The sequence below is a fragment of the Oryx dammah genome, unplaced genomic scaffold (assembly GCF_014754425.2).
Source record: "Oryx dammah isolate SB20612 unplaced genomic scaffold, SCBI_Odam_1.1 HiC_scaffold_21, whole genome shotgun sequence".
NCBI classification, from domain to species: domain Eukaryota; kingdom Metazoa; phylum Chordata; class Mammalia; order Artiodactyla; family Bovidae; genus Oryx; species Oryx dammah.
In genome coordinates this window covers 4,089,179-4,116,737 of record NW_024070205.1, presented here as the reverse complement: position 1 = coordinate 4,116,737, position 27,559 = coordinate 4,089,179, and the positions used below count along the sequence as shown (strand labels likewise).

Here is a 27,559-nt window from a genome sequence, read left to right as displayed (position 1 = left end):
GCTAAGTCGCTTCAGTTGTGTCCGACTCTGTGCGACCCCATAGATGGCAGCCCACCAGGCTCCCCCGTCCCTGGGATTCTCCAGGCAAGAACACTGGAATGGGTTGCCATTTCTTTCTCCAATGAAAGTGGAGAAAGTGAAAAGTGAAAGTCACGTCACTCAGTTGTGTCTGACTCTTAGCAACCCCATGGACTGCGGCCTACCAGGCTCCTCCGTCCATGGGATTTTCCAGGCAAGAGTACTGGAGTGGGGTAGTAGGAAGTAAAACTTTAACCTCCATCTCGTGTGTGTGGGGCGTCCAGGTGGAGACAGGAAGCCTGCCTTCTTTCACTCCTAGCAGGCAGATTTGTTTTAGACTCCAGCTGTTTTGGAGAAGGCAATGGCACCCCACTCCAGCAGTCTATGGGGTCAGTCACAGTCAGACACGACTAAGCGACTTCACTTTCACTTTTCACTTTCATGTATTGAAGAAGGAAATGGCACCCTACTCCAGTGTTCTTGCCTGGAGAATCCCAGGGACGGGGGAGCCTGGTGGGCTGCCGTCTATGGGGTCACACAGAGTTGGACACGACCGAAGCGACTTAGCAGCAGCAACTTAGCAGTAGCAGCCAGCTGTTTGCTAAGGACAGGGCTCTGACGAAGGTCAAGTGCAGCTCCAACTATGGGAATAGCTCTTTGAGGGCCTCACCTCTAGGATCTTGGCTCAGATGACTCATCGGGCACAGGCCATTGATTCCACCAGCCACTAAGACTCAAGTACCAAGACTGACAAACTCTGAAGCACAACAGCAGTGCCGGAGACAAATTACAACCCTGATAGTTAGCTCGGTTTTCAGCTTTTGGTATCTAGATTTTCCCTAATTTTTCAGGTTTAACTGTGTATTTTAACATATAGTTAATTTTTCAATTTAGGCATTTTGTAAGGGATATTTTTAAGGCTATCTACTATGCCATATATCTGGAAACTGAGGTCCTACACGTCTTGTTACAAGAGTGAAGAAACCTTTCCTAGGGGCCTTCCTGCAGAATTTCCCTGTGTCTCGTTGGTAGGAGCCTTTGTATTAATCAACCAATCAATTCAGGAAGAATGGGATTTCCAAGACTGACGGAAACTGGTCAGTTTATCTCAGGGCTGCGTGGGGGAGTGATGGACAATGAGACAGATCTGGGGGATAGGGAGGGAACAACTACTGTGGAGACAACATACTATGCCTGAATCAGGGATAATGCAGTGGACACTGGGTAAATCAGTGTGACTAGCACAGAATGTTTACCTAGAGAGTAACAGGACCTAAGAGCAGAAAGGCATTTCAGGGGCCCAAGCGTGGGAGTGCCAAAAATGCCCAGCCAATGAGTTCACAATTTAACTTATGTGTAAAATGGTGACACTGAGGATTTTTGAATCAGAAGATAACAATTAAAACGGTGTGTTCGTACTGCTATTTTGACAACAGTGTTAAGAGTGAAATAGAGGAGGAACAAAGTATAGGCAATAATTATAATTTTTTGCCTATACTGCAAAACTGTATAGGCAGTAACTGAGGCATGTAATTTTCGCAGAAACTGAGGCATGCATGAAGTGATAACGACCCAAACCAGGTAAGATTTCAATAGGAAGTCAAAGGAAGGGAAAGACATTCGGAGAGAAGAATGAACAAAATGTGACTGAATTGGACAGAGGATAAGTTGCGAGGTGGGAGGAAGAGCTTTAGTCTACTTAAATATACATGACAGTGTAAAAAAGACTGAAGAGTCAGATTACAGAGTTTCAATTCCAGCTCTGCCATTTCCCAGCTGGTAACTTCGGACAAATCCCTTAGAAGTCTTTGGTCCTCGGTTGTACCACTTGTAAAAATTTGATATGATTATATAGTTTGGATCTTAAAATGTTGTGAGACTTAAATGAAGAGGTTCTAAATGTCCACAGAAAATTATGGAAGATCACAGATGTTTATTGGGCAGCTCTACCACATACAAGGATTTAGACCGGGTATTACAACAGCAGCTAGTGGGTAGGACACTACTCTTTAAGGCGATGGCTCTGTGTCGGGAGAAGGACCCGTGATTATTCATGTCTTAAGGAGCTGTGAAGAGGGAAGGCATTGAGGGTAAATCGGAGATGGCAAGGACAGGTCTCGATCCATTTCCATCCAGGTAAGGAGATATGGCCGGTGGACGCAGTCACTTCCAGGCCAAGGTGGTTAAAGTACCTTTTGGTGAATTCAGAGGTTATCAGTTGAAAATAGTGGTGCAGGAACTCCCCTGGTGGTTCAGTGGCTAAGACTCTGCTCCCAATGTGGGGTCCTGGTTTCAATCCCTGGTCAGGGAACCAGATCCCACACTCTCCAAATAAAAGTTTGCTGCATCCCACAACTAAGACCCAGAGCAGCCAAATAAAAACAATTTTAAATAAATAAAAAGAGTGGGTGCCAAAGGAGACTGAATTCCTGGCTCTCTGCTTCAAGGTGGGCGGACCGGGAGGGTGGGCGGACGGAAAATATCTCCAGTGGGTTTCGCATGAGTAAGCAAACTTTCATGGTATAAATTCATCCGGATCTCCATAGTGCTCATTACAGCGGTTACCTTGCTGTGACTGAAACACGGGGGTTAAGAAAGTGTTGCAGTGAACCGCTGATGATACAAGTTACCCCCGTACGCCCACTGACTTAAGCCAACAACCATTTTACCTGTCATGACTCCATGAGCCACAAACTGGGCCAGCTCAGTTGAGCAGCTGTTTTTCTCTTCTCCCCAGAAATCACTCCTGAGTCCGTCTGCATCTGAGGCTGACTGAGGATGGGCTCAGGTGACCTTATTCACACGCTGGGCACTGAGCGCAGCTGTCGGCAAGGATGCCTCAGTTTTCCTCAAGGCCTCTGCTGAAGTCTAGTGCGGGCTTGTTGATTACAGCATGCTCTGGTGATTCCAACTATGTCTGAAAAGGGTCAGTTTTACAAAGCAGCCGTCATGCAGAATAAGAGATCACATTTTATGTGCACATGAACAGGTTGAAGGAGGAAATGCCATTTCAGGTGGAGCCTGAATGATGCAAAATGCTTTATCAGGCTGAAAAGGACAGTGATTTACTGACAGTTTGGGGGACCGGAAGCCAAAGTCCAGCAGGGCTGCTGCCACACCTCGGAGAGTCTCGGGGAGGCCCTTTCTTGCCTCGAGCAGCTCCCTGGGCTCCGGGCTGCTTCCCGCCAGGCGCGGCCCCCATGGTCGTGTCCCCACGTCCTCTGTATGTCAGTTTTAAGGACACTTGCCACTTGATTCAGCACCCCCACCTTGGACAATCCAGGACGATCCTCTCTTCTCAAAATCCATAGCTTAATTATATCTGAAAGGGCCCCTTTCCCGTCAAAGGTAACATTAACAGGTTCCCAAGATGAGAACACAGACATACATTTTAGGGGGACCACCATCACCCCACCACAGGTCTAAAAAGCAATTAAAATGAAGAGATTGTGAAACTGGATTAAAAAAAAAAAAAACAACTAGGGACTTCCCTGGTGGTCCAGTGGTAAAGGATCTGCCTTCCAAGACAGGGGATGCAGGTTCAATCCCTGGTCAGGGAGTAAGATCCCACGGGCCGTGGGGCAACTGAGTCTGTGCCACAACTCGAGAGAAGCCTGAGTGTCACAACTGAGACCCAAAGAGGCATAAATAAATATTTTTTAAAATTAAAATAAAAAGACCCAATTATATGACCCTAAAAGAAATACACTTTTACTGTAAAGACAAATAAAAAGGATAGTGAAGTCACTCAGTGGTGTCTGACTCTTTGCGACCCCATGGACTGTAGCCTACCAGGTTCCTCCATCCATGGGATTTTCCAGGCAAGAATACTGGAGTGGGGTGCCGTTTCCTTCTCCAGGAGATCTTCCCAACCCAGGGATTGAACCCAGGTCTCCCGCATTATAGGCAGACGTTTTACCGTCTGAGCCATCAGGGAAGCCCCCCAAAATAAAAGGATAGGAAGAGCTTATACCATGACAACACATCCTAAGAAAGCTGGAGTGCTTATGTCAATAACAAAGCGGATTTCAGAACAAAGAAAAATATCAGAAGAGGGACACTATATAAAGGTAAGGGGGTCGTACAAGGGCACATAACAATCCCGTATATTTATGTCCCTAACAACAGAACTTCAAAGTCCATGAAGGAAACCTGAAAAAGTCACAAGCATAGACACATCCAAAGCTATTTTCAACAATGCTATAGAAATGTGTCATCAAGAGACGCTGTCAGACAGAGCAGTGGGTGGTGATGACGCCCTTACACAATGATACAAATGGGACCACTCGTAGCAAGCGTACAGTTCAGTTGCACGCAGAAGATCCGTGTTCCACGGAGTCCCACAGAGGCATCGATTTCACACTTGGAGTAAACGTGAACGGCGTGTGTGCTGTGCTGATCGCTGAGGCTCATCCCTCCCGCCCACCACGGGGAGGATACTGACACGGATTGCACTCGGCAGACGAGTCAGACACGTCAATGTCACGGGTATTTGACCTGAAACTCAGGGTGCCTTTCAGTGCAGTCATGGAACAGCAGACATGCTTTCTCCCTCAGGCAGCGGTGAGTGCCGAGAACACGGCTCTGATTTGTACGTGCTGCTGACGACCTTAACCGACATCTCTGTGCTGGTGTGTGGGAAATGCTACAGATCAAGCGCTGGCCGTGTCATTTTAAAAGCGCAATTCGAAATCATTTATTGTGATAAGGTACAAATGGAATCACCTTCTTGCTAGATCTTTAGCAGTGTTCTTTCTGGGAGATACACTGCTAGTACTGGACATCCTGAAGAGGAGGTTTCATTTTGCATCCCTGCATGACAAAAGGGCTAGAGGCAATTAGTCTGGATATTCTATATGACAGTGATTGTGTGCATGTAGTTTATAATTGGAACGATTGTTCAGGGTTAACAAGGCTGCGCTTCACTCTCAACATACACGGACTGCATTTGAAACGCAGCCCATACACTGCACCTACCATTAATTCGATGACTGCTTGGGGGGGACCTACTAACTGGACTGCCAAATAAAATCATGGTTACCTCGTTGTTATGGTAGGATAGTGCTTCTCAGAACAGCAGGCTGAGATCGACGGGCGTGTTGATAAAACCAATGCTGATTCTTAACCGTAAGATATTAGGGGAAAGTGCCTTTGTATCCTTTCTTCACTGTGTGACTTAGGTGTGGGGTTTTGCCGCTATTTGTTCATCCGTTCACTTCAACAAGCTTTTTTTTTTTTTTTTTTTTAGCATTTTCTATGTAATTGTGCTGGTAGAGATAAAAAAGATGATTAAGACAATCTTTTCCCCTTGAAGACCTCACGAGTTGCCAATAAAAAAGTCCTCATAAACACAAAGCCAAAAAGTAAGAAAGTGCAAATATAGAGACATGTTTTTGATACTGTGGAGTGCTGAGGTGGTCTGCCCAGCTCAGACTGCAGAGGAGGCAATGAGCAAGGTGAGCAGTCAGAGAGGGCTTCACAGAAGAGGGGTTGTAGGGGTGGAGGCTTCAAGCACAGGTATAACATCACCACTCCCAGGAGATGAGGGGTATTTTTGCAGGAATAAATATCATGGGCAATGCATAAACAATCCATCTCCAGCCATTTAGCAGAGGGCCCTGATACAGAGTAAGTCCTTGTTACTTGTTCTGTTCCAGCTGTGCCCTGGGGAAAGAAATGGTAACAAACTGAACTAGAACAAAAATAGAGGCAAAGGAAGACGACTTTGAGACCCAAAGAAGTAAAACGGATAAGACTTGGTGATCACCTGGATGCAGGGATGAGGGAAGAAAATCTGGGGGCAAAAAAAAAAATCTCTGAATTAGCTGTGCCTTTAAAAGCAGCGACGGGACTTCCCTAATGGTCCAGTGGTTAAGAATCCACCTTGCAATGCAAGGGACTTAAGTTCAATCCCTGATCAAGGAACTGAGATCCCACATGCCTCAGGGCAACTAAGCCTGTGGGCCACAAGGAAAGATCGCCAATGAAGCAACTAGCACTCTCTGCAGTTAGATGAATAATATATATATATATATTTTTTTTAAAAAGAGGATATAAATGGCGAAGTAGTATTTGGGAGGGAATGATCACGAAATCCATTCTGAGCTCAGGGGTATTTATATCTGTACTACAGGCGGAGAGTAGATGTGTGGACCTCACAAGCATGAACCAGAGATCTGGGAGTCATGAGTGTGCAGGAAACATTTAAACCATAAACACAGATAAAATTGTGTGAGGGTCGAGTGTGCAGTGGGAGAGGGTGAAGGCTGCTGAAGAAGCAGGTGATCAGCGCTTTCAAAGCAGTTAGCCAAGCACTGGACGCATGGCCTACATTTAACCCTCAGGTCGTGCCTGCTCCTCACCCTAGTGGTGGGCAAAGCTACTGGCCTACTGCTCGGCAGAGGATGATGGAGCGGGTGGAAGAGGACCCGCAAGAGCTAGATCACTTCCTGTCAGGCAGTGCATCCACAGCTCCTCCAGGAGACAGAAACGACGGATGGAGGGGAGCCGAGGGCAGGGGTGCTCAGGGCAGGCGGCACCAGTGGGTGGGCCCTCGGGAAGACAGCCAGGGTGCGCTGGGCTCGCAAACAGAAACCGCTGTAATTCCCCCAAGAATTTTCTAAGACCAGCTCTGTGAGACAAAGGGTACCAACAGATGTCCCATGGAAGGAAACAAAGATTCCCTGTGGGCGACCTCAGGGTGTGTGACGTTTGCTCTCAATCATGAGCACTGAGAGTGAAACGTGCTATACGCAGAGCCTTGGTGTGACACGCCATGGCACATCACCCAGCGATCCAAAAAGCGTCAGATACACAAATCGCGTCCAAAACAACCGTGCCATCAGGCCGTGTCTGCACAGGATGTCTGTGGGCGGCTCTCGGATCCCAGCACCCACCGGCCCACTCATAGCACAATACGTTCATAGTTCCTGAAAAGGTAACACCGGGGACACTTCAAAGTCAACCCCAGGCAGCTTTTCTGGGGCCGAGTTCAGTTTGATAACGCATGCATCTGAGCCGTCAGTAAAACAGCCCAATGTTACTCACTGAAGACAATTTAACATGACCTCAGAGTTAGCATCTTTATCATCCAGTTTTTACGGTATTAATTTACAATCGTTAATTTCTCAAATTTGCATTATTATGTAAAAATGTTAATTTTAGAATTTCATATGAAATGCCCATCTACTAGTCAAGGACTGTAGATTTCAGAAGGAAAAAACCATGGATTCATTTACCCATTGGAAGTCTTCATTCACTGAGTGTCATAGCGCGAGTGTGCTCAGTCGCGTTTGACTGTGCGACCCCAGGGACTGTAGGTTCCTCTGTCCATGGGATTTCCCAGGCAAGAACACTGGAGTCGGTGGCCCTCTCCAGGGCACCCTCCTGACCCTGGTTCAGACCCGCGTCTCCCGGGGCTCCTGAACCGGCAGGCAGATTCTCTAGCACTGAGCCACCGGGGAGGCCCAAGCGTCATGAAACAACACAGAAAGTGTGAGCCGGGCTGCGGAGACACAAAGACGAGGAGAGCGCACTCGCCACCATCCTCCCTTCTGTCCTGTTCACCATCTGTTGGGAAAACAATGCCCCCAAATTATTACATATAAAAGGCTAAAATGGAGCAGATAATTGTGGGCAATCAAAGGAAAGATGTCCAGAGGGGAACCAGAGACCAGTGAAAAATGTTTTAAGCGATAAACAATTAATACTAGGGAATTCCCTGTAGATCCAGTGGTTAGCGCTCCATGAATCCACTGCAGGGGGCGGGAGTTCAATCCCTGGTCCAGGAATTAAGATCCTGCCCAGGGCAGCCAAAAACACAACATGCTAAATGCTAAAAGGACTGGCGAGCTGGAGGAGTTTGTTTTGCCTTTGCAAGTCACACTGCAGTGGACGTCAGTTAACTGTATCCCCACCATCAGTACAGAACTGTTCTCGGGCAGTGCCCTGGGCAGGCCCCAGTTGTCTTCAGCACAACCCATACTCATGAAGATTGGTTCACGAACGGACACACAATAAAAAGATGGCTGTTAGGACTTCTGGGGGCAAAAAGGCTTCTTCTCCACCAGGTGCTCCGTAAGACTCTTTCAGTGGGACAAGGAAGAGAAACCTAGGAGCCTTTTACCCCATCTTTCACCCACAGAAACAGCCATCAGCAGTAAGGAGGAAACAGTCTGAGCCATGGGCAAGCCCTGTGCCTGGACCAAGTCCTGCCTCAGGGTGACAGGGCCTATCCCTTCTACTGTAACCAAATAAAGCCACCTGACCCACATCCTGCCACCCAGAAGCCTAATGTAGCTACTGAAAAAAACTGATACAAATGAAACAGGGAAACACCTGTCTCTGAACCACCTTCCTCCTCCTCTTCCAAATAATAAGCATGTTCAATGTCAACACAAACATCAAAGACGACAGGAAGGAGTACAGAATATATGTCACATCATGGAACATGCAGAGAGGTGGCACAAAACTCTTCCTAAAGCAAACTTGGGTGTAAGTGCATTCTAAATAAAGCAGGGACTAAAGGTACCATTCTAGGGTGGAATGCGGTAGCCCCCCACTTTCACACAGTTCTGTGTGCTTTAGCACAGAGAATCTAAGAGGAAATTAACACATGCTAGAATAAGGTAGGCTTTACCATCTGAGCCACCAACCCACTCCAGTACTCTTGCCTGGAAAATCCTACAGACGGAGGAGCCTGGTAGGCTACAGTCCACGGGGTCGCAAAGAGTCGGACACGACTGAGCAACTTCACTTCAGAATAAGGTAGGCAACAAGATCCAAGGAGGCTCTTTCAAACAAGAGGTGCAGTGAATGAGTCACTGGATGTGCCTTGACACGGACTCCCAAGTGTGAAGATGAGACAAAAACTGAAGGGGGTGGAAAAACGACACTCTAATGATCAAATCTGGAAATTATTTATACTAAGATACTTCATCAACTCTTAATTATATAGGTTTCCAGCTCTGGTAAGATTTCAGTTCAGTTCAGTTGCTCAGTGGTGTTCGACTCTTTGCAACCCCATGGCCTGCAGTATACCAGGCTTCCCTGTCCCTCATCAACCCCCAGAGCTTGCTCAAACTCATTATCACCAAATTGGTGATGCCATCCAACCATCTCATCCTCCTGCCTTCAATCTTTCCCAGCATCAGGGACTTTTCTAATGAGTCAGTTCTTCACATCAGGTGGCTAAAGCATTGGAGCTTCAGCTTCAGCATCAGTCCTTCCAATGAATATTGAGGACTCATTTCCTTTAGGATGGACTGGCTGGATCTCCTTGCAGTCCAAGAGAGTCTTCTCCAACACGACAGTTCAAAAGCATCAATTCTTTTGGCACTCAGCTTTCTTTATAGTCCAATTCTCACATCCATATATGACTGGAAAAAACAGCTTTGACTAGACTGACCTTTGTTGGCAAAGTAATGTCTCTCCTTTTTACTATGCTGTCTAGGTTGGTCATAGCTTTTCTTCCAAGGAGCAAGTGTCTTTTAATTTCATGGTTGCAGTCACCATCTGCAGTGATTTTGGAGCCCCTCAAAATAAAGTCTCACTGTTTTCTTTGTTTCCCCATCTATTTGACATGAAGTGATGGGTAAGATGCCACGAGCTTAGTTTTTTGAGATTTAAAGAAATGTATCTAAAAGAATGCACACACTGGTAACACCTGAGTACAAAACAGCTTCTGGGGCCTAAATGCCCAAAGGCTTTTAACTAACATGATTTTTAAACCTGGCAATGGAGGACATAATCTAAGGTTCTGGTTAACTCAGTGATTTCCTTTACCCAGTAATGTGAACACCATTTTTATATCCCTTTTTGCATTTATGGTTTTTTAATTGAAAGTGAAAGTGACGTCGCTCAGTCATCTCCGACTCTTTGGGACCCCATGGACTACAGCCTACCAGGCTCCTCTGTCCATGGAATTTTCCAGGCAAGAGTACTGGAGTGGGTGGCCATTTCCTTCTCCAGGGGATCTTTCCAACCCAGGGATCAAACCCAGGTCTCCCACATTGCAGCCAGAAGATTTACCATCTGAGCCACCTATGGGTTCTCAAGAAGTTGTAAAAATAGTACAGCAGGTTTCCTTCACTCAGTTTCCCCAAATGGTTACATCTTCCATATTTGTAACACAGTATCAAAGCTAGGAATGGGACTTTGGAACAAAATACTCTAGTTCTATCTCTAAGCACACCTGTAGACTTCTGACAGGATCAGAACACAGAACTGCTACTACTACTATCAAACATCTCCCTCACCACACCCCTATATTCACACCTGCCCCCTCACTCAGTAAATGTTTCACAAAACCAGTATTCACTCTTTGTAGATGACTATTTTCTGTCATGAACGTGGTCTAAAAATTTGGTCTCTATCCTTTGAATTAATGCTACAAACTATTAACTGGTCCTCATCCTCAATTTTAAAAACAATGTAATCAATCAGAACTTCCAGACTCACTTCAAGAATTTGGTTTGGCAAAAAACACACACACACACAGCTGATTCACAGTCAATTCCCTTTTATAACCACATTTGCCCTTTCCACAGTTTTACTGAGGGTAAAACTCCTCAGCCTCCCAGGTTTTAAACTTTTCTCAGATCACTAAGCATTCTCCTGATTAACTAATTTATTATCCCAGCACAAAGGAAGATTTACAAAAGAAGATCCCAATTTATTAATTACTATGAGATTTACAACGGACCAATAGGGTCATTTCAATCAGCGCCGACTAAGAATACAAATATAATGCCAGGGTGACAAGGTAAACGCAGATGTCAAAAACGGGTGGTGATGGTCTGCCCTCATCCTTCTCCTGTACCACTCTACAACCTGCTCTTGTCCTCAGGGGTCAACTGCTGCCCTCAGTTCTCAAAAAGTGAGGAACACTTACAAAGCAGCTTACTCTTCAAGCCTGAAACACAGGCTGAGGGGAGGAGGCAAGAGTACTGTTCATTCTAACGCCTGAAATTACCTCCTGGGATGTGTGCTAATTTTCTCAGTCAGTTTTTTGGGGAGGAGCGGGATAACTTTCATCTTTCAGACAGGAAATATAATCTTAGTTTGATTTTGCAAATTACTTAGCAACTTGAAACCGACGCCTCTTCCTGCTATTGGTCCTCCGGTTAGTCTGGGTCAAAGAGCCGGGCGCTGGAGGGCTCCCCTCCCAGCACACAGCACCTGCAAATACTCAAGCCTTTCCTGGATGAGCCCAAGCTGGCTATAAACGAACCTGGGCGACTCGGACCACTTTCTGGCATTTTATCAGTTGTAGCGATTATGCTGAAAAGATCCCGAGGCTCGTCTGACAGGAGAAAAAGAATGTCCAGGTGTCCTGACAGAAGGCCAATGGGAAACTTGGAGCGGAGGTCCTGAGGGTGGAGAAGGCATGCTCTCCGGTCCCCGCGTGCTGCAGGAGTCTTCTCAGCCGCCCGAGTCCACCTCATCTCCGGGCAAGGCCGCAGGGGCGGCGGACGGCCCGGGCTCCGGTCCTCAGGGCGCGGGCGGGGACCGCAGGGGCCAAGCTCGGGGTCGGCAAGGGTGGGGAGGTCCCTCGGTCCGGGGTCAGGGGTGCGGGCCGGGGTCCAGAACCGGAGGGCGGGCTCCGGAGGCTCGAGGCCGGGGTGGGAAGGGGAGTCGGGGCTCGGAGGGCCGAGGTGCGGGGGTGGCGGCTAGGTCCGACAGCCCGAGCTCCGCCAGGCCCCGCGCGCGCAGCCCGGCCCGCCCCGCCGCCGCGCCCCGCCTCCTCAGGCGGCGGCCATGGCGGCCTGGCGGGTCCCGGCCTCCGCGCTCGGGAGGCCGCGGCCCGCCGCCCCGCCGCCGCCCCGTGACGGAGCAGCATTCCGACGGGGCCGCGGCGTCCCCCTCTGCTCCGCTGCGCGGGAAGACGGCGGTGGCCCTGGGCCTGACTCGCTGGGCGGGCAGGAGGAAGCGGCCAAACGCCCGGCGAACCAAGAGTTAACGGCGGCGGAACGTAGGATCGTGGAGCTACACGCGGCCGCCTGCGCGGTGAGGCCCCGCCCCGCCCGCAGTCCCCGCCCCGCCCCGCCCGCAGTCCCCGCCCCGCCCGCAGTCCCCGCCCCGCCCCGCCCGCAGCCCCCGCCCGAGGGCCGTGCGCTTGCGCGGTAAGGCCCCGCCTCCCGAGACGCCTAAGCCCCGCCCCGCCCGGGCCTCTGTCCTGGGGCCATGCGCCCGCTCCGCGAGGCCCCGCCCCTCGGGCGCCCCGCCCCGCCCCGCCGCCTGGGGCGTCTGTGCGCATGCCTGTCCCCCCACCTGGAGCCAGGTGGCTAGAGGCCGGCGTAGGCGTGTCTCTGGCCTGTTCGTGCGGCTGGGTCCCGTTCTGAAACTTTCTCCTGAAAACTAGCCACAGTTCCCTATTCTCAGCGAAGAATTAACATGTATCTATTTTGAGTATGAGTGCAACTCCTTTCTAATCTGTGTCCGAACTAAACTCCGTGGGGTTCATCATCACGCTGCGTGTGTGAGTGTGTGTGTGTGTGTGTGTGTGTGTTGGAGGGGTGTGAGGCATTGATGTAGGAGGTAGAGGAGCTGAGAAGTCACAGGAAAATATGTGTGTTTTTATCCGCAGTATCAGTTTAACACCAATGATTTCAATAATGAGAACGTAAAAGATGAACTATTTTTTTAATTTAATTTTTGCTACCATCCTTTCGTCCTTTGCACCTCTCAGAGCACAGTTACAAAGGAAACTATAATCAGGAGTCTACATTCTTCGCAGACAATCTTGAGCTGTTTTCTCTGGTTTGGGGTTTCAGTTCAGTTCAGTTCAGTCGCTCAGTCGTGTCCGACTCTTTGCGACCCCATCAATTGCCGCACTCCAGGCTTCCCTGTCACACATCACCAACTCCCAGAGTTCACTCAGACTCAGGTCCATCGAGTCGGTGATGCCATCGAGCCATCTCATCCTCTGTCGTCCCCTTCTCCTCCTTCTCCCAATCCCTCCCAGCATCAGAGTCTTTTCCAATGAGTCAACACTTTGCATGAGGTGGCCAAAGTACTGGAGCTTCAGCTTTAGCATCATTCCTTCCAAAGAAATCCCAGGGCTGATCTTTAGAATGGACTGGTTGGATCTCCTTGCAGTCCAAGGGACTCTCAAGAGTCTTTAAATCAAAAGTTGTCACCTCCCACCATGCTTTCTAATATCTTAAACTATGTACGTTTAAAGGTAGCATATTTATATTTGCATCATCTTTAAAGAGCAAGTGAGTTCTATGATAAAGATACAAAAAGAGATATGAAAGTAGCCTGTGATACACTGCAGGTGATCCGTCCTTCACGGGACTGATGTTAACCAGGTCTGAGCTGGAACCCAGGGAGCAGAGAAGGAAAACTTGCAGGTTGCCTGAAGTTGACTTTTTCGCTGGCAGTTGGTAGGCTGTGAAATCCACTCCCTGATTCATTCCAGTGTTGAAACTTCTGCACGGAGACTCTTTAGGAAACAACTGGCAGCTTTTATTGCTCTTGTTTATACTCTTTTTAAAATAACGTGTGTAATTTGTTCCCATATTTCACCATGTGGGCTTCCCTGGTGGCTCAAGATGGTAAACAATCTCCTGCCTTGCGGGAGACCTGGGTTCGATCCCTGGGTCGGGAAGAACCCCTGCAGGAGGGCATGGCAACCCACTCTAGTATTCTTGCCTGGAGAATCCCATGGACAAAGGAGCCTGGTCAGTATAATCCATGGGGCCGCAAAAAGTCAGACATGACTGAGCAACTAAGCACATTTCACCATATAAATGTGGTAAATAGAAGTAAAAAGTGTCATTCTCTGTAGAACAAACACCAGTGGCCTGGAAAGATGGGCTCCATCAGCCTGGGAAAGAAACATTTTCTCATTCAGGAAATCCACCAGTGTCAGCATTGCAGGTTAAATGACTGTCCCAAGCCTATAAGTAAAGCTGATAACAAGCTTGTTGTTCTTACTGTTCAAAAATCAGAGCCCCCTGCCCCTGGTCCTTCTCTCACACCTGCAGGCAAGCAGCTCTCTTACCTGTACTGATCTGCCTCCCTGGACATCTCGTTCTCGGTCAGCATTCCTGCCCCACCTTTGTCTGTTGCCACCATTACCTAAGGCTCATTCACTAAGGATAAATTAAGTTTGTGCAGGCAGCCAACAAGCTCAGAGTTTCCCCATCAACAGGGAAAGCAAGAGAGCTGCCCACACCCGGGAGCAGTCGGTAAAGCTCCCAGGCTCCAGGCAATTTGCTCTCAGAAGATCCCCAGCTATGAAAAGCAGAGAGATGTCTGCAGACAGAGTTACCTGTGTTCTTTCGCTTTTCTTCCAAGTCTTGCAACACAGACTTTGTATTAATAAATAAAGAAGTGAGATCTTGACAGTCATTCGAACGTAGTGTTTAGTGACTCTGGTCTCACGTAATCTGCTTCTGTGACCCCAAAGGATTTTGGAGGCCCCTTAGACTGGCCTTGGGAGTCGATTGTGGGATTTCTGCTGCCCTTGTTGCCTTGGAGGAGGCCTAGACTTGAACTCTAATTGTCGTTTTGCTCCACACTTTACTCATGAGGTATATAGTTGATTAAAAGCCGAACTAGAACAAAATATTCAGCCATTAAGGAAGACACTCCGAAGAAGCAGTTTGTGGCACACACGAAAATGTATGTCAGAAGACATTTCCGTGTCACGTGTAATTTAATGGAAAGGCTCTATGCAAGAGTGGTGTACTTACTGCATGGTAAAAGGGTTACAGAAAAAGTCCAGGAGAAAGTTTTTTCCCTTCAAAATTTTCCCCTTCAAAATCTCAAGGCTAGTTAAAAAGAATGAAATAGTGCCGTTTGCAGCAACGTGGATGGACCAAGAAATTGTCATACTGACTGAAGTAAGTCAGATGGAGAAGGAGAAATATAGTATGAAAGTGAAAGTGGGGCTTCCCTGGTGGTTCAGCTGGTAAAGAATCCGCCTGCAATGTAGGAGATCTGGGTTTGATCCCTGGGTTGAGACGATGCCCTGGAGAAGGGAATGGCTACCAACTCCAGGATTCTGGCCTGGAGAATTCCAGTATTCTGGTGGCAAAAAGTTGGACATGACACCCCCCTGGAATCTAAAAAGAAATGATCCAAATGAACTTATTTACGAGACAGAAACAGACCCACAGACTTAGAGAATGAATCTATGGTTGCCAAAGGGAACAGATAGTTGCAGAGTTTGGGATCAACATGCCCAAGCTGTGTTTAAAACAGATAACCATCCAGGACCTACTGTACAGCACAGAGAACTCTTCTCAATGTTACATGGCAGCCTGGATGGGAGGAGAGTTTGGGGGAGAATGGATACACGTGTGGGCTTCCCAGGTGGTGGTAGTGGTAAAGGACCCACCTACCAGTGCAGGAGACGTAAGAAATGTGGTCCAGTTCCTGGGTCGGGAAGCTCCCCTGGAGGAGGGCATGGTAACCCACTCCAGTATTCTTGCGTGGAGAGTCCCATGGACAGAGGATCCTACTCAGTCGCAAAGAGCAGGACCTGACTGAGAGCACATGCATAGATACATGTATATGTATGGCTGAGTCCCTTTGCTGTCCACCTGAAACTATCACAACGTTGTTTTTCTATTTTTAAGTATTTATTTATTTGGCTGTGCTGGGTCTTGCAGCAGACAGGATCTTTTGATGTAGAATTCGAATTCTTATTTGCATTAAGTGGGATCTAGCTTCCTGACCAGGGATTGAACCCAGGCCCCCTGCAATGGGAGCTCGGAGTCCCAGCCACTGGACCATCAAGGAAGTCCCCCTATCACAACATTGTTAATCAGGTGTGAAAGTGAAAGTAGCTCAGTCATTTCTGACTCTTTTATACTCCAATGCAAAATTAAGTTTTTTTAAAAAATTTCCAGGATAAATAATGTCAGCCACGTGGTCCACATCCATAGCAGAGGTTGCATCGTTTACTTTGTCTTCACATAGTGTACCTGGAACAACTTTTTAAAACCCTATTTGAATAAGTAGAGCACGATTCCTTGACATCTGAAGGGCTGTAGTAAAAGCTGCTTTTGATCAAACTCATGAAGCAGTGAGTGTTAATATGCTAAAACAATACTTTCATTTTGCTTTAAAACGGTAATAAAAACACTCCAAAAAAAGAAAACAGTCCAAAGTGTTCAGGGGAGCGGCGCATCATGAAGGTAAGGAAAAGTGTTCAATAATAGCGAAGGCCGCACTTTTTCTAGAAGGACCGTTGGTTTTGATTAGCACCTTTTCTGTAAGTTTAAATCATTATCCGCATATTTTAAGCACTGAAATTGCAACTGCAACTTCTGAGTGAAGGTTCATTTTCAGCCTCTTAAGCTCTTAAAGTCATTAAATCACCTGTTATTAAACTTGTTACCTAGAAACTGAATGAAAAATACCTGCGCGGTGGCTGCATCGTTATTGGGTATAGAGGCGTGCTTGTTTTTCCATCAACTTCTCATTTTTCTCAAACTATATTTTCTCCTCATGTCATATAAAGTTGGACTGTGTATAATGTCGGAATGCATGCAGGCCTTAATTGCAAGTGCCACGAAAATTGCTGGGAAGAAGTTTAATATTGTTTGACGAAAAATGTTGCAGTATTTTATGGGTAGGAATTATGGTGAGGAGATACGATGAATTTTGAGATGAATGAATTGTTTGATTTCATTACTCTTCAGGCTGGCCAGCTAAACTATGTGGACCCAGCTACCGGCTACATGGTGTTCACCCAGCTGGCCCACTTGCAGAGAGGCCAGTGCTGCGGCTCAGCCTGTAGACACGTGAGTACCAGCTCCGCTCGCAGTACAGCAGCAGTTTTCGGTGCTTCTGTGACTTCATAAATACCTATTATTTGAAAAACAAGTCAAATAAAAATGCTAAATAGACCTGTGGTGCACTTTCACAAGCTTCCCTAGTCTAGGACAGTGAAAGTCCTAAGGATCAACAGAGGACCTTTAAAGTTAATGGAATTTTGTAACATTTCACCGTGAGCATCGGTTCCTTGAAATGCCGTGATGGGAAATTCATGGGAGTTCTTTTATTGTGAAGAAACTTTTCACGAGGTTTCAAATAAGCTGTGTTCACTAGGCGAGTTCAAAGACAGCAGGAAAAGAAATCCAGAATATTGCAGACTAGATCCCAGAAGCATTTATTTTTCATTTTTTAGCTGAATCAATAGATACTTGCCCAACACTGGCAGGTATATTTTTGTTGAAGGTAATGATTTTCCTTCTCCCTTGCTCCCTTTCTTTCTTCCTTTCCTCCTCCTCCTGTCTCCTCCTCCTCTTCTTCCTTCTGTATTATTATTATTACTCCCCTTCCCTTCCTCCTTCTCTCCTGCCTCCTGCTCTTTCTGTAGCTATTTTCTACTCTGTCTTTAAAATAACCATGAGACTCGCCACCCCATACTTAGTGCTGTACATTTCCTAAAATGTATATTTCAGCGACCCTAAATCCCTATGCTCACTGATTAAGATGTGCTAAATATGTAATCCTTCCCCATTTTGAGCAATAAATAAATAAATAAATGTGAATGGATTCTTCACTGTAACCTTTTTTAGAGTAGGTCCCTTTCGCAGTAAGGGAAATTGTTAAGCAGTTAAGATTATAAACAGATAACCTCTGTTTATAGACCACTTTGAATGTTTGGGGGCAAGAAGTTGTTATTTGCTTCAACTGACCCACTGTATATCAAGGAACCAACACTAAAATCCTTCTATTAGCCAGTATTGATAAAGTAAGCCTTCACTTTTATGGATGTTCCTACCTCTGCCATTAGCTGTTGCTAATCAAATGCCTAAGAGCTTTGCCTGAATTGAGGACTTGGAGGATTTTTTTTTAAGGGTGAGTTTTTGATGGTAAAATTCTTTAAGTTGGAAGGATGCATTTAGGAAGTGATTCTTGGACCCTAATTAGGACCATTTGCCAGACTTTGCCACCATCCTCCTCTGAGTCTATAGGCGGTAGATCAAATAATCTATAGAACATTATCAGCAGTCTGTCTTTTTCACCATGAGATATTCACTTTTTCAAGATGACTGTTAAATAATTCAACAATAACTTGTTTTCTTTCTTTTGCAGTGTCCATATGGTCAAATCAATGTTAAAGATCCATCCAAAAAGAAGCAGTTCAATTCATATTTTTATGTGTGACAACAATTTTATCTCTGTTCTCCATCTAATTGAGCCTTATTAAAAATAAATAAATAAAATTTTAATCCAGAATGGCTTTCGGGGCTGTTAGTACTTAAGCACGGGATTCATCTTAAGTACATATGTTAAAAGAACATCAACAAAATAAAAAAGTTAGCAAGTATTTGTGTTTCTGAAGTGGCACATTGATAATTATTTTGCTTTCTTTTTGCTTCATTATCAGACAATGCTGAAAAAAGAAAATAATGACTCTTCCATTAAATAAATACCAGCAATCAGGTCACATTAGTAGCTCTTGATTTTTTTTCTTTTTTTATAGCCCCACTTCTCCTACTGTTTTTCTCCTCAGTGCTAGCAACCCAGGGAGGTTGCTGGCAGATAGAGGAGTCTGACTCCATCCTCCCTTTTACTTGCGTCTTGAGGGATGAAGAGGTTGGTGTCACACAGCACTGGGCAGCATGTGAGTGCCCAAGAAGTCCTCTTCCGCAGCAAGGAGCGCACTCATGTTCCATCCGTTCCCTAATAAAAACTTCAAATCATTCCGACTTGGGGGTCAGGCTAGTGAAGACGCCTCGCCTAAACTATTCTTTTTTCCTCTCTCCCACATTTTACGCCTCTACCTCTAATGGCGCTCCTCAGGCTGATCTGTCTTAGGGTATTTATTAGCTTTATTAGCCCATTTCATTCCACTTCTATGAAGACCCAGGACTTCAGCCTCCAACTCGGCTTCTAGGACCCCGGGGACCACCCTCTCCACACCTCTCTGTTTCCCTGTGACCAGGGCAATCCTCCAGGAAGCCTTTCTCTGGCCAGGGGAAGCTGATGGGTGAGATGGCGGGCTGGCTTTACCCAGAGCTGACCCTCAGCTTTTACTCCCAGCAGAATCTGAAAGGTTCTCTAACATCTCCAAGGTCTACCTTAATCTCTGCCTGTGGCCCCAGTGAAGGTTTTTCCCCCCAAAGATTTCTACAGATCTTAAGCAACAAAAATGTCTGATGCCTTCTCCCATATTCGATTCAAAACAAAGGCCCTTCTAAACTTTAAAAGGCATGGGGAAAAAAAAACACAACACACCATTAAGTCTCTAATATGCCATGACTTCCAGTCTTCATTTTATGTCAAATATTAAATTGTTTTCCAAAACTTTGGCAGTTTTGGTGCCCCTGTGTTTCTGATTCTCTAACTGAGGTGCCCTGAACAACCCTGTCCCATGGGCCTAGTGGGATCTTAGCATCCTCTTTGGGTGTAAAGAGTAGTGTCTGTGGCCTGGTGTTGCCCTCTCCAGGAGCTCTTTGGAGGAGAATCAGAGAACAGATCAGCATTGTGATGGAGCAGGCAGTCTTTCCAGAAAAGTCTGTGGACTCCTGGCAGCCAATTTCTTTTCCATTCTCAGGTCAAGGAGCAAGTGGCTAGCTCCAGGTTTCCAGGCAGATTTGAAGATTACCAAAGCCATCTTCTGGGTGGGGGCTGGATGGGGCTTTCTTTAGTAGTCCCAAGAGTTGAGAAGGAAATGGAGTCTAAAAGGCCATTTTTTTTTTTTTTTTTTCTGGAGAAACTAGAGGAAGAGGAAAGCAAGTTCACGTTGAGCTCTGCCCCGCCCCACCTTGTTTAGACAGTGTTATAGAAAGCGGCTTGGAAGGTGGGAAGAAGGTCTGGATGCTGCCTCCGGGACGAGCGCCTGTCGCTCCTTCCAGCTCACCTCCTGCAGCGGGGACCTGGCCCAAAGTAGGATGTCCATCGCGGGAGGACCCTTATCGGGACTCTGTGACTCTTCCTGCCATAACTTCTAAGCGTTCCCCACAACCACAGCCGAGGAGCCGCCGCTGGGATGGGGTTGGGGTGGGCTGGGGGCGGGGAGGGGGGCGCTCTGACTCTTCCTGCCTCTAGAGCTCGGGAATCAAGGTCTGAAGTTCTCCGCCGCGGTTCTAGGGGAGATGCTGGTGAAGCCCCCCGGGAGGGCTGGCAGCGGCGGGTGCTCCCACATTAAACGCAATACGGCCACATAAATGGGCCTCGCCTGAGAGCTTCCAGCTATATTGTATTCGCACATTGTAAAGTAAAAAGTCAGGTTTCTTATTGGGTGTGTGTGTACAAACACATGTGGATGCCTGAGAAATAGACTTCCCGGTTTAAATCAACTCTGGGGCTACTTCTGGAGGCTCCTGCCGCCGCGAGGCGGGCACCATAAATCAAGAGAGATTGATTTCTAGATGGTTTCTAATACGGAAAGACCCGGGGGAAGCAGGAGTTCTCGTGCGGGGTTTAGCGGGGTGGAGGCTGGGGAAAGCTTCCTGGTGGGGCGTCCGGTCCCCTCTCCCGGGAAGGCCCGGCCCTGGGCTGTTCGCCCAGCAGGTGGATTGCTAGCACACTCCCCGCTCTTCAAAAGCCACACCGACCCCATCGATTTTGCAGAGCCAGGAAGGGAAGGGCTTTTATTCCACCGCCCCCCGCCCGACAATCCCGTGCAATTTGGGGCTCCCACACCGGTCTTGTTGTGTTTGGACCAGAAGGGGCCCGAGAAAGGGGGGTGCTCCCTGGGCGAGACGCGGGTCTTTGTCCCTCGCGGTGCGCGGTGTCCTAAGGCGACCTCGGGAGTGTCCGGCGCGCCGGGTTCTACCGCCGGAAGCCAGCGGGGGTCTGCGAACAAATCTGGAGAAGGGGGCCCACGACCTGGCGAACGGCCATGGGCATGTCGCTTTTCCTGAGCTCTCTGAAGCCTCGCGGCCCCCCAGAGGAACGCCCCCCGCCCTCCCCCACAACTCCACTGTGTGGGAACACCTGCCTTTTTATCTTCTCTACATTCGAGCAAGGGCTTGAGTTGTGGAGGGGACATCTGCCCGTGATGGAGGATTAAAACTCGCTGCTATTGGTAGTTTTCGCTACCCTTCAACAATTAAAAGGTACTTCTGGATGCCAAAACTATCCCCTCCTCAGGAAAAAAAACAGTCGGTTAAGTTTGTATTGGGGTGGGGTGGGTGGGTGGTGCGCGCCTCTGGAAAAGCTTGATTCCCGAGAAAAGGTCGTGGGAGAACTCGCAACTGTCTCTTGCCTGAGGTGGGTGGTCACCGGGACTATACCCGCGGGGTGCATTTTGCCAAGGGAGGCGAGGGTTGGCGGGGAGGGAGGGGGGGGCGGGGGCGGGGGGGGGGGAGGCGGGCGCTGGAAGATTCCTGGCAATCACATCTTCCCATCCGAAATCTGTCTCCTGAAGCGTGAGCTTCCGTGCACGCGCGTCTCTGCCTGCCTGTGTGTGTGTGTGTGTAAAATGCATTTTTAAAAATCAAATAACGTAAAACGGTAGTGACCTCAAAGAGGTTAAATAAAGCCCGCTGCTTTGGACACCGACGAGCGGGAGGACCTGAACGTTTTCGGGTCGGGGTCGCCGTCCATCCAATTCGATGGCCTCGCCAGGGAGCAGGGGAGCGGACCCCGGGAGGCTGGGGAAACGAGCGGAGATGGGGGCGTTCTCGGGGAGAAAGAGCTAAGGAGGACGGGTTGGGAAGGGGAAACGGGAGGGGGTGGGGGGCGGTGAGGGAAACTTAGATCAACTAGCAGAACTGGTTGGCTGGTGGAACCGGCTGGGACAGCCAAGGGTCGAGGAGAAAGAAGAACCCCACCCGGGGGCTCCAAGCTGCACTCCGGGGCTTGGGGCGGAAAGGCTAAGCCAGAGGGCTTTGATTCGCGGCTCCCGCTGGATCCCTTGCCAGCCCTGAAGCGTGTGGCGGAGCTGGCGGGGAGGGCGAGAAGAGGTGGGTGCACCCTTGTGCCCAGCACCACGTGCCCCCATCCCAGGCAGTGGCCGCCGGCGGCTCGCGGGCGCGCGGAGCCCCCAGTGCCCTGCACGCTGGACCCACGCGCGTGGGCCAGGGAGGGAGGGAGGGCTAGATGGGCAGGGCGGCGGCTCCGCCGGGACCGCATCCGGGGGCAGCGGACCTCGCCGCTCGCACCCCTTCCCCATCCGCGCAGCCACCTCCGGGTGATCCCCGCCCCCACCTCTGAGAGCTCGGGGAGCTCGGGTTGGGAGACTGGGTAAATAATTGGCCAGAGGCCAGGCTTCCCGGTTCTTCGTCCGTTTTCTCGCGGCCTGACTGCGTCCGGGGTTGCTGGGGGCGACGCAGCCACTCGGAAAGCCGAGACCGACCAGGTACCCTGGCACCCGCCGTGTCCCGGGCATTAGAGTCTGTGCCGGAAAACGATCGTCTCCCGGGGTCGGAGTCGGTTTTCTCCGGATGGATCGCCGTCCCCGCCTCCTAGCCGGAGCCAGGCTGCAGGGATACCGGGGGCCGGCGTGCTGATCCGCAGGAGAAGGCCACCCTCGGGCGCAGAGCGCACCGCGCAGGGCCGGGTTGCGGGCGCCCGGTCCCGGAGCGCCGAGAGGAAAGGAGGGGGTGCGGCGGGCGGGCAATCTGTGGCTCAGCCCCCGACCCCCTCCAGGCGCTCCCGCCCGCTCGCCGTCTATGCGGGCACCAGCTGGCAGCGCCAGCATCTCTGAGGTGCCAGCATCTCCGGGAAGGCCAAGGAGGGCCGGGGGCTCGGGCGGGGGGCGGGGTGCAGGGCGCGCTGCGGGACGCCAGTCCTCGAGGGGCTCCCGGCTTTATGAGGGTCCCTCTCGGCCGTCTCCTCCATTAACACCTCTCCTGATTGCTGAGAAGCTGGGAGGGCTGGACGCAGCCTCAGAGCCTGTCGCCCAGCCCTGGCCCGCGCCGGTGCCCTCTGCCCACCCCTTCTCCTCCTCCTCCCGATCTGGAAGCATAACTAGAAATAAAAGACAGGTGGAGCGAGCTGCGGGTCAGAGGTGAGGGATTTGGGTCAATTCCTACGGAGAGGGAGAGGAGAGGAGAAAAGACAGAGAGATCCACCCACCAACCACCTGATTATTTATTTGGATTCACAGAGGCCCCCTTGGCGAGATTCTGGGGACTGGCTCGCTTGTCTGGCCGCCGCCGCCCTACTTCTCCTCCCCGGACTGGCTTCTTGGAGGAAACGTCTGGACCTCAAGGTAAGATCTTGATTGGGGTTCTCTGATCCGAGCAGTTTTCCGCCTTCGGTGTGCTCCCGACCTCCGGGCGCCCAGGAGCGCCCCGGGCACCTACCGGAGGCGGCCCGGCATCCCCGAAGGCCGCTCGGTCCCCAAGGCCGAGAGGAGCGGGAGGAGCGGTTGGGACGCGCTCCCCGGGTCGGGGGAGGCGCGCGGGGTCCCGGGCCGCACCTCGGAGCTGACGCGCGGGTTCTCTGCGGTGCAGCCACCATCGCGGCGTGAGCCACCCCAGCTCGCAGAATGCTGAACGGCACCACTCTGGAGGCAGGTGAGTTACCCGCCAGGCTCTCTCGTGCCCTGTTCCCTAGGCCGGAGCATTTATCTCGTGGGTGAGTGGGTGTGCACGCTTGTGTACCCGCCTTCATCGGGTGCGACGAAGAGGGGTCGTGCTAGCCCTGGAGATCGTCCCGCGATCAGTAGGCTCTAAAATACGCGGTCTCGTTCAGTGTCCGCTGACATTAGTCCTGAAAGGCGCCTTTCCCTCCTCCGGCCTTGCTCTCCGAGGCCTGAGATTCTCGGGGTGCAGGCGCGGGGGCCCGGAGGTCGCCCGGCCACTGCGCTGAGAGTTGGGGCGCCAGGGATGCGCTCCGGTCCTCGGCATAGCTGCTGGGGGCGTCTCCTCACCGGGATGGATGGGAGGGATGAGGCGGGTGGGGACGGGGGCGGGGGAGGGCGCTAGGAAGATGCCGCGTCTCCTCCGGAAACTGCCTTCACCCCCCATTTTTGGTTCAATCTGACCCCCGCGCAGCGGTTTCTGTGGGCGATCTCCGCGGACGCGGAGTGGGGTTTGGCGGGGGACAGCTCCCTTTATTCCTGTGGTGGCGGCGGGCCCGCCGCGCGGCAAATCCCAGGTGAAAGGGCTTCAGATTTCAGAAGCGCGGTCTTCGCCACCGGGCGGCGGGCCCTTAGAGAAGAAACCGGGGTCGGGTGGGGCGCCTTCCGGGGAGAAGGAGGCCCGTAGGCGCAGAGCGCACCCGAGGGCAGGGCCCCGCGCGAGCCGCGGGCGCGGGGAGCTCTCCGGGCCGAGGTGCCCGGCGGGGCCTGCCGCGGGGCTCCTTCTTCCTCGCGGTAGAGCTCGCGAGGCCCGGAGCCGCTCAGCCCACTCCCACCGGGGCTGGCGGCCCTCCTCGGAGGACTGATGCCGAGGTGCGCGGCGCCAGGCTTGCCTCGGTGTACCTACAGTTGCCCTGAGCCCGAGGATGGAGACAGGATTGGCGAGCCTCGGGGCCATCCCCTCGCTATCCCGCCGGGCGGAGGCCCCGCGACGTGCAGGGCTGGGTGCTCGGGTGCCAGCCCCAGGACGGCGCTGACTCCCCTGGCCCTGGGGTGCTCAGAGCAATGCTGGAAGCCGGACGCCTCTTCGAGAGCTGCACCTTTCAGACCAAGGAGGACCCTCCACCAGCTTAATAGGGTCAGGAGGAAAGGTGACCTCTGCCCTTTTAAGGGCAAACTCGGGGCAGAGCATCTTGACCTCCAAAATTCAGATCTAAAGAGACCTCGCTTGTGCTCACAATCGAGGCTTCCTCTCTCGACTCTGAAGCCTCCGTCAGCCCCTGGGTGAAGCGGTGCGTTCCCTTTACTTCTCTCTCTTTCTCCTCGAGAGGGACCCCGCTGCGGCCCTCGAGGAGATTCCGGGACCCCGACCCTCGAGCCCAACTCCCGTGCCCGCAGTCGCTGCGGTCCGTTTTCCTCAAAGCCCCACAGGGGCTGGCGGAGCAGAGAGGGCAGAGTGGGTGAAGTGTGCTCCCTCGGGCGGAGGGCAGCCCCTGGCCAGGGTTCTGCCGCCTTGCTCCAAAGAGAGCTTTGAGTTTAGACGGGAGACTGGAGGAGTCATTGTGGGCCGCGGACGGAGGCGGTCCCTGCACCTGTCCCAGCCAGAGGTGCGGGCACTCAGCCCCGGGAACTGAGCGAGCGGCACCCCAGCGTGTAGGGAGCACCCCAGGGCCGCCCCGCGCCCCAGCACCTCCTCTTGAGAGATGAAAGAAGGCAGAGACACCTAGACCCTCTCCTGGAAGTGCTTACTGTCCCTTGCGAGTGCTGGGGGATGGGGGGGGTGGGGGGTAGGGGATGGGATGGGGTGGGCCATCTTCCGGAGGCTGCAAGACAAAAAGGTTAGGACGTCCCAGGCCACAGCCCTTTTTCTGGAGCCGGGAGAGGAGGCAGGGCTGGATCCACCTCGAGCGATTTCTGATGGCCACACGATTAAGGAGGACCTCCCAAACTCCAGCAGCCCCCCTGCCCCACCCCGAGGTCTCGGCAAACTTCCTGCATTGGCAGAGAAGGAAGAAGGCGAGCAGTTGGCATCTTTATGGGAAGTTAGCAAATCCCACCCGGCACAGAAACTTATAACCCCAGTTTTATAAGAAAAAGCCGAGACAGCAGGCTCCAACCCGGAAGGTGATGGCAGGAGGCCCCCGCCCTGCCCGCACCGGTCAGTCAAGGAGCAAATCTGTGCATGCGGGCGAGGAATGGTGGAAGCGAGGACTGGAGGGCTCACGGGCCTTCCGTGCCTGCTTCCCTGGAGACGCTTCACAAAGTTCTGGCCTCTCCTTGGAGTTGTTGGGTAAACCCTCACTTAATGAAGTCTCCAAAATTTCATCCCCAGCAAGAAGGGAGTGGTGTTCTCCGGCTCTTTATTTTTGTTGAGCAGGACCCAGATCCAGCAACAGCCAAACCCAAACCCAGTTCCCAACCTCCACCTGGGGGTGAAGTGTGGGGGGAGTTAGCCCAGAAACTGGACAAAGCGAGTCCCTGGATTGAGGTCCCAGGTTTACTTTCCCTTGGAGCCTCCTTGGTTAAAGGATGTCCTTCTCAGAGACCCCTCCTCTTTCCTCTCCTCCCCTTTCCTCCTCCTCCCCCTTCCCTTCCCCCGTCCTCGGCCTCCCCCTCCCTGGGCCCTGTCCCCTTTTGTGGAAAGGCAGTCTGCCCCTTTGTAAGAGGACCTAACGTCTCTGAAAGAGGTGTTGCCCTCAGCCCCTGCGCTGGTGCACGTGGGTTTGAAAAGTTCATTGATTTCCATCCAAAGGGGCTAATTACATTACTTACAGTAAATAGCAGCCCTGCTGTCCAGTAGGGCTGCCAGAGTTGGGGGATGGGGAAGGTCTCCAGTTTAGTTCACTTGACTGGCTTCATTTTGTGTGTGTGTGTGAAATTGTGTTTTATGAGCTGTATTCTGGCACCCGGAGGACTGTAACAGCGTCCAGTCTGCAAATAACTTTTTTTTTTTTTTTTTTTGACCCTGAGAAAAGAGCAAGGGGGAAGCAGGCGAGTCTTGGGTTTCATGGCAGAGGCGATTCCAGCAGCTTCAGAAGGCGATGCTTTGGGACAGGAAGTCGGATCGGCACCGTTCTCGTCTTCCTTCCTTTCTCCTCCCTCCCCCCCTTTCTTCCCTCCCCCTCTCCATCTTTCGAGATTTGGCCCCCGTTCCCGGTCGGGCTCCTCGGGGAGGGACGCGAGTCTGCCACCAGGGGACCCCTCGGGTGTCCCGGACCTGCCGCAAAGCCGACGGGGCGCGGTGGGGGAACGGGCAGCCTGGGGGAGGCCCGCGGAGGCCCGGCGGGTCTTCCCGCTCTCGGCTGGGAGCTGGGTCGGTTCCTGCCGCCGCTCCCCGCGTCGGGCTCCTCGGGGGCTTCTGGCGGTTTGCATGAATCGACAATATCCGAGTATTGTGGCCACTTTTTAACGGGGCCGAGGAGGGGCCGCGGCTCGCGGGAACAATCCCGCCTCTTGTGAGGCGCGGGGGCTGCCGTTCCGCCCGTCAGCTCTCACCTCGCCCTCCTCCATGGCGAGGGGCCCTTTCGCATCCTCCTCACCGCGCGGGGCGCCCACGTTTACAGGTCCCCAGTCCAGCCGGGGCAGCGGGGCGCGCGCCCGGTCCCGGGATGTCGGGGGCGGCGCCAAGCTCGCGCGAGCCCCCGCCTCGCTGCCCACACGGACAGGTTTCCTCCGGGACGCGAGTTTCTCCCCCAGCCTGAACCGGCATCCCCCGGTGGCCACGCTGCAGTTGCACACACATCTCCAAGCCCACTCATCTCCAAGCCCTGTCCCCTACACTGATTGCTCCAAGATTTTTTTTTTTTTTTGCCAGAAGTAAACTCTAGAAACAGAGGCTCTCCTAGTTCCTGTTCACTTTGGGGCTTGCTTCAACCCCAGGTAGGGTCGGGAGGCCGTGGGGAGATGAAGCAAACCTGCTTTTAAAAAGTGAGTTGAGGAAGTCAGGGGTAGGGGAGGAGAGGAATGCCTGCCCAACATTTATTTATTTGGGGTCCCCTCGAGCTGGGGATCAGAAAGTCCACAAGGAGGAGACGTGAAGTTTGGGGCTGGGATTCTGCGTTTCTTGAGTCTGGGTCTGATCTTGAACTTGGACCAAAC

General features: G+C 51.3%; 1 protein-coding gene across 2 annotated transcripts; it reads left to right on the top strand.

Moving 5' to 3' along the window:
* The first annotated feature begins 10,672 nt into the window (after positions 1-10,672).
* Positions 10,673-18,322, top strand: CUNH1orf53 (chromosome unknown C1orf53 homolog). 2 transcript variants are annotated; one of them, XR_005725025.1, is made up of 3 exons: positions 10,673-11,414; positions 16,677-16,778; positions 18,079-18,322. XR_005725025.1 is itself a non-coding variant. In XM_040263716.1 (3 exons), exons 1-3 carry the CDS (start codon positions 11,776-11,778, stop codon positions 18,148-18,150), a joined length of 423 nt encoding a protein of 140 aa, XP_040119650.1. In that variant the 5' UTR covers position 11,775; the 3' UTR covers positions 18,151-18,322. The 2 variants fall into 2 exon arrangements, 1 of the variants encoding a protein (XP_040119650.1); XM_040263716.1 differs by lacking the exon at positions 10,673-11,414 and adding an exon at positions 11,775-12,024.
* Positions 18,323-27,559: the final 9,237 nt, after the last annotated feature.

Excerpts from the sequence above, each read along its gene's own strand:
- CUNH1orf53 (XM_040263716.1), top strand. The coding sequence starts at position 11,776 with ATGGCGGCCTGGCGGGTCCCGGCCTCCGCGCTCGGGAGGCCGCGGCCC. Across the intron at positions 12,025-16,676 it reads TACACGCGGCCGCCTGCGCG|GCTGGCCAGCTAAACTATGT; the intron begins GTGAGGCCCCGC and ends ATTACTCTTCAG. Across the intron at positions 16,779-18,078 it reads GCGGCTCAGCCTGTAGACAC|TGTCCATATGGTCAAATCAA; the intron begins GTGAGTACCAGC and ends TTTCTTTTGCAG.